At 34.4% G+C, this 6,747-nt stretch overlaps 1 protein-coding gene across 1 annotated transcript in view; it reads left to right on the top strand.

The window, feature by feature from the left end:
• The window catches only part of LOC106467192 (amine oxidase [flavin-containing]-like), a 48,946-nt gene extending 43,671 nt beyond the window's left edge, over positions 1-5,275 (top strand). The window contains exon 14 of the mRNA XM_013927513.2: positions 3,005-5,275. Within this exon, the coding sequence (XP_013782967.1) occupies positions 3,005-3,148 (144 nt within the window). The 3' untranslated portion in view covers positions 3,149-5,275. The remainder of the gene's footprint in view (positions 1-3,004) is intronic.
• Positions 5,276-6,747: the final 1,472 nt, after the last annotated feature.

The following is a 6,747-nucleotide window of genomic DNA, read 5'->3' on the forward strand; positions in this document are numbered from 1 at the left end:
GTGAATTATGGCGCGTGTTTAAAGTGACTGTGGAAATTAAGTGTATTACAAAGTTGAATTGAGAAAGAATAAACTAGTTTTATTTAAGAAAGGACTTGTATCGCTAAAGTTTCATCCGAAAGAAATTATACGGGAAATTAACAAACGAACAGAGGCGTAACAATAGAAATTTTCGACGCTCTATTACACATTATATACAGGTACTATGAAATAATTTTAATATGTTTGTTTACAGTAGTGTTGCCTGATATACACTACCAGGAAGATGAAGAAATGTTTCTGAAAGATCACTTCCTCTGCTTAAGGATTGTAAGGACTAGTTTTAAGTTCTAAGGGACCGTAAGTAGGGCCGCATTAAGGTATAGTACCGTCCTAAGCAGATATTGCTCCAGAAGTGGAGCCTTTGTATTAGTTACGTCATTAATCACGTGATCAGTCACATGATCGCTCAGCGCTTTTGCTTGGTATATTGATCTGGTGCGTCCGGTTGTGGCGCCCCCGCATTAAAAAATTAAATAAAAACATAATTCATCAAATATTTGTTGCCGCTTTCGTTCGATGTTCCTTAAACTCGCCGCTCCAGGCAACTGCCTACTTTGAAATAATAATAAAGATTTTGTTATGACGTGTTTTGAACACTTTTTTTTTTCATTATTTTTCCACGTCTTGCAGTCTTTTCTATTGTATGTTTTTTTCCTAACTGTAAGGACTAGTTTTGAGGTCTACGAGAGAAACTTCGCTCACCCATGCTTTGATTCTGTTAAAGTATAAAGTTTACAAGTTTGATAGCTACTCAAAAAAACTATTTATTCATTTGGCAAAGACGAAAGACTTGTAATATGTGGGTGGCACTAGGAGTTTGGCAAAGACGAAATTCTTATAATATGTGGGTGACACTAGAAGTTTGTCAAAGACGAAAGACTTATAATATGTGGGTGACACTAGAAGTTTGGCAAAGACGAAAGACTTATAATATGTGGGTGGCACTAGAAGTTTGGCAAAGACGAAAGACATAATATGTGGGTGGCACTAGAAGTTTGGCAAAGACGAAAGACTTGTAATATGTGGGTGGCACTAGAAGTTTGTATCAGCAAACTAACTTGTTGGGTGTAAGGTGGTAACATTCAACTCCACACACACTAAAAATTTGTTAAAAGGTGAGGGGGGTATTATAGATACAATCCGCATCTTTATTTGTACGATTACATATTGCAATGTTTATCCAAGTTTAAGTGACTTCACAGAATTGCTTGTAAAATTCAAATCAGTGTTCGAAGTGAGGGGTATAAGCGGCATGACATACCCCAACTTCTTAAACTTAGAATTATTCATACCACCATTCTATCCCTCTTATAAAGTGCGTTCCGGGATTTTTGAGCCAAACCAGTATCGTACAGGTAAATTAAGAAGTGTTACATTTGTCTAACAGGAAATCCATAAGCACTTATTTGTGGTTAGAGCACTCAACTCGCAATCTGCGGGTCACGGGTTCGAATCCCTGTCCCACAAAACATGCTCGCCCTTTCAGCCGTAGGGACGTTATATTGTTGCGGTCAATCCCAATATTCGTTGGTAAAAGAGTAGCTCAAGAATTGGCGGTAGGTGGTAATGACTACATGCCTTCCCTCTAGTCTTTCACTGCTAAATTAGGGACGGTTAACCCAGATAGCCTTCGTGTAGCTTTGCGAGATTTTCAAAACAAACCAAACTTATTTGTGACGTAGCTTGGTAGCACGAAAACCTATGTTTAGATACGCGTGTTACATCCAATGAATCTAACACTTGTAGCTACCATGAACTGCTGAAAATACTCCATTTATTGATAATAAGACTGCCATGATGGTGCGTGTATTAGCAATGACACTGAGTTGTTAATCTCCACATTTCTATCCTTTTGTGACAGTGTATGAATAGAATATGCTAAATCTAATGGTAAGAACCTGGAGCGACATGACAACATTTTGATGTAGTTCTGGTTTACTTGTGTTGCTAGATTTTTTTGTTATTAAGGTCACGGTAAATTCGTGCTGTTTTATGGGAACTGGACATGTTATCTTCTACCTTAGCAATGACACTGAGTTGTTAACCCCCACATTTCTATCCTTTTGTGACAGTGTATGAATAGAATATGCTAAGTCTAATGGTAAGAACCTGGAGCGACATGACAACATTTTGATGTAGTTCTGGTTTACTTGTGTTGCTAGATTTTTTTGTTATTAAGGTCACGGTAAATTCGTGTTGTTTTATGGGAACTGGACATGTTATCTTCTACCTTAGAAATCTCAGGTGTGATTTAAACATTTTAAATGTTTCGGTCACAATTTACAGTTTGGATTATGTAAGTTGAACGTGCTGATAAGCTGTAAACCTAAATATATAAAACACTGGAATGTCAGACCTTTTTCCCCTTCTTCTATTAAATGTTTCTACCAATTTTGTGACTTCACTTTTACTAAGAGTATTTTCTTTTCTGTAAGTCTTAGTAACTGTTTTCACGGTTTCCCAATTCCTCACCGTGAAAAAGTCTCATATTTCATCGTTTTCTTATTCGTATCCACAGGTGAATCTTATTGATGTTTCGGTTATATATATATATATATATAAAAGAAACCCAAATGAAGGCTTACAAACTTCATAGCTTCAAGAAAAACACCTGTTTGTTGTGTAATCCCTGATTTGCCATTCTTAAGCTCAGAGTATTTTGAAGCTATTGTTGCTTAATCCCGATTGGTCATTGATAAGCTCTGTATTAGTAATTTGAAAGCTTTGTCACTGAAATGTCTCCTAGGTACATTAATGGAAATTGATACATTTTAACTTTAATATGTTTAATGCTAATTACACTCCATATGTTTTCAAAGTTTTCTTTAGCGTTAGTTAGATTATAGAGGGATAAAATACCTTTTTTAGGCCATAGGTGAGGTTAAACTAGTAGCTTTGTGTTTTGTTTAGGAATTAATAAAGTATATACTAATGCATGTAGCCTTGTGTTTATTTCTTCTAGGATATTCCAGGAGTGCCTTTTACTACCACATTCTGGGAACGTAATTTACCATCTGTAGGAGGATTTCTAACATTTATGAGTCTGATAACTGCCCTTGGTGCAGCTTCAGGTGCTGCTCTCTGGTATCATAAGTATGCTAAGTAAGAAATCGACACCAAAACATTGATGTTTATGTAACAGGGTTTCACTTTCAATTTAAGTCGTGTTATTTATATCACAGGTGCACATTGAAAATTATAAATACCGAATGCTAACAAAATGTTTATTGGGTTACATTTAGGTTTAGAACAGAAATTTCGTTTAAATCTTAAGTAGGGCTTTTTGTTTCTTTATATTAAAAGGCGGAAAATTTCTTTGTAGAACTTGGATAAAGTAATATATAAAGGGGTTGTTGTTGTTTTTTTGGTGTAATTTCTTTAATCAGGTAATGTTGAAATTTTGCATGTCTTTAATCCATAGCGATTTATGCATCAAACCTAATTAGTCCTTAAATCAATAGTTACAAAACAGTGCTAAAAAACCTTTTTTTAATTTTTGTCATAGGTGCTACAACAAGTTCAAAACGCTCTATCGCCAAATTTAAACTGATATTGTCTGGGGTATTAATTTTAAGAAATTGGGCAAATTAAATAATGTAGTCATTTTTGAATGTTTATTTGTAATGCCTTTTGACGTTTACCGTGACATATGGCTTGTTATTTTGATATTCAAACACACATTTCAAAGTTGTGCATACTTAAACCAAACTAATTTCTAAACTTCAATTGCATGGCGCCATCTGAGGCCAAAATCCAGCAAACCTTTTTTTGTGTCCATTTTTCCACATAAATGTGTGCCAATACTTGTAAGCCTAAAATGTTTTAAGTATTTGCCGCCGATGGATTTTATTTTTATTTACCCCCCTCCCCTCCGTCCAATATTATTAATTTCAAACGTTCCACGAGTTGAATGATATGATTTGATGTTTATTAAGATGACGCAAAGTGGTTGTACAACTACTTACACCCCTTTTGAAGCTAATTGGCAGCATTTGTTTTATAAATAACACGTTACTAGATATCTCGAAAATGTCTGCCGTTTACAACAAAATATTCCACGCACTTTCAGCTGTAAGTGCGTTATAAGAGTAACAGCCAGTCCCTTAGCATGGATAGTTGATGGTAAAGTACCGCTTACTAGCTGCCTTTCTTTTGGTTAGTAGTTCAAAATTATGGACGGTGGCAGATAGCGTTATTAGCTTTGCTATAAATAACAAAATATATAAATGCGTTTTTATTTTTTATTTCCTCTGCCATTCCTCTAGCGGTGAAACTTTATACTTCGAGACCGCAACAGATAACAGACTCCATCTAATCCAATGCATCACAGGAACTCGATGTTTTACATTGAATAAAAACCTTTAAGCCTAACTTGAAGTTTCCAGACACAACTGACTGTGAATTGTAGGCGCATAATGAAGTTAATCATTACATGTAACATTTTTCTTTTACTGTTGTGATTATATATACCGATTGCAAAAATTAATCTAAGTCGCTCGCAAATTATAGCAGGTAACTTAAAATCATTTTGCTTTCCATACTCTCAATAGCTGCTGCTGGTACCGAGATGACTGACAATCGAATAAACTTTGATTAAAGTGAATTTGATTAAACCATAAACTGAATGTTATCTTTATGGAATAAACACCTGACGACACGTATGAATTTCTTAATTTCATTTTCCATCAACTTTATCTAAGTGTTTGATCAATGTATCTGTCAGACCACATTTGTGATGACGAATAAAACTGATTTCCACCAAACTTTTACATCCTTCTTCCTTACAGTTTGACTGATAACTTGTTATTCATAAAAATCACAACAATGTCAAACTTGCAAATTACAATTTTCCTTTTACGTTTTGTTAACCGAATTGTAATTGATATACGTTTGAACAACAGGTAAAAAATGACTTTTGTAAACTTCAACAATAGAATGGCCATTTTTCGTGTGTTAGGAAACGTTTAACTTTAATTTCCTAGTTCGAGTGTGTCTGTCCGTGAACAACTTGAAGCATTACGCAGTTATTTGTCATGTTATACTTTATACGATATTTTGCTTACATTTTCTGACCTGTGAACTTTAATAATCCCGAAATAGTTACCGTGTTACCGTATAAGTTGTTTGTCGGTGTAACTATATATGTATTTTGGTAACAACGTGCAAAATGTTATGTTTTAAAGTAACTGTCATTTTTGTGCATGTTTTTGAAATAAAGATAGTTTTATTCGTTTTTTTTTCTCGTCGTGTTTTATGTAACGTTTTTAGCGTTCTTGCAAGAGAAAAATCGTCCTGTACTCAACATTGTCCATGTACAAAGTTAAACAATGAAAGTAAAAATAAAATTCCGTTCCGTCTAAACGAGCGTGATCTGTACATGTCGTCATGAGAGTTTTGGTGTTTCGAGTGTATAGTTTGGAAGAGCATTACTCCAGTATGTCGTTGCCATAGGTGATGATCCTGTACAAACAAAGACTACATCTAATTTTAATATTAAGTTAAAAGCACACAATCCTTTTACGAAATGCAATTAGAATGCTCCATTTGAAAAGATTGTAGATTTTCTTCTAGGAATCTACATTAAGAACAATAACATGCAGTAGCTTTTCTCTTTATATATATATACAGAGATATTTTCTTTTTACTGTAATTGGTTGCAGAATTTACGAAAGTTCGATAAAGTTGTCTACCTACAACCATGCAACAGCACGCGCTGTAACAAAACTAAAATATCTGATTTCATCCATTTTTGATATACACGGCTTTTAGAAGGCTGTATTCGATATTGGTGGTATACACCAGCACGCAACATCTTCGTGTATCTAAGATTAGATATGGCTTTTTTTTTAGTCATTATTATACGTAGAAGCTATACGATATTCAGCCATTTCTAAACTTTCCAAATTCAGCAAATCAAATAAAATATTCCTTTCAACTATGTCATCTGGGCTGGAATTAAAACGAATAGGAAATTATGTAATTAATTATACAATTTGTATGCTTCTCTAGGCTCTAACAAAGTGTTAGAAACGAAGTCTGAAATAAAACCAATTTTATAATATAAATGTAATTATAACAAACTCTGTTTGTTATACGTCCCTCGAATATTTTTTAACTTAGATACGTGTTTAAAAAAAAACAACAACAATTTGATTTCGTTTAGTTTTTTGTGAGTGAGTAAAGTCACAGCGGTTAACTATACGTCTCTCAAAAATTGTGTAGTCGAAATTGTGGTTGTGAATTGAAAATTTAAACCGAAATTCCATTTAACAAATATTTTTATAGATAACCAATATGAAAAGTGTATCTAGTGAAAGAAATTGAGTTGTCAATTTTTGTTTTACAGTTTGCGTGCAAGAAATCTGAAACTCTAAACATCCCTGACAAGATGTGTAAGGAATGCATTGAAACGACACCATGCTATATACAGACTAAAGGTTCCGTTACACAGCATTGAAAAAACACCACGCTAGACATAGACTGAAAGTTCCGTTACTTGGCACTGAAACACCACCATGCTAGACAAAGACTGAAAGTTCCGTTACTTGGCACTGAAACACCACCATGCTAGATAGACTGAAAGTTCCGTTACTTGGCACAGAAAAACCACCATGCTAGACATAGACTGAAAGTTCCGTTACTTGGCACTGAAACACCACCATGCTAGACAAAGACTGAAAGTTCCGTTACTTGGCACTGAAATAC

The sequence above is a fragment of the Limulus polyphemus genome, unplaced genomic scaffold, assembly GCF_000517525.1.
Source record: "Limulus polyphemus unplaced genomic scaffold, Limulus_polyphemus-2.1.2 Scaffold2523, whole genome shotgun sequence".
Taxonomy (NCBI): Eukaryota; Metazoa; Arthropoda; class Merostomata; order Xiphosura; family Limulidae; genus Limulus; species Limulus polyphemus.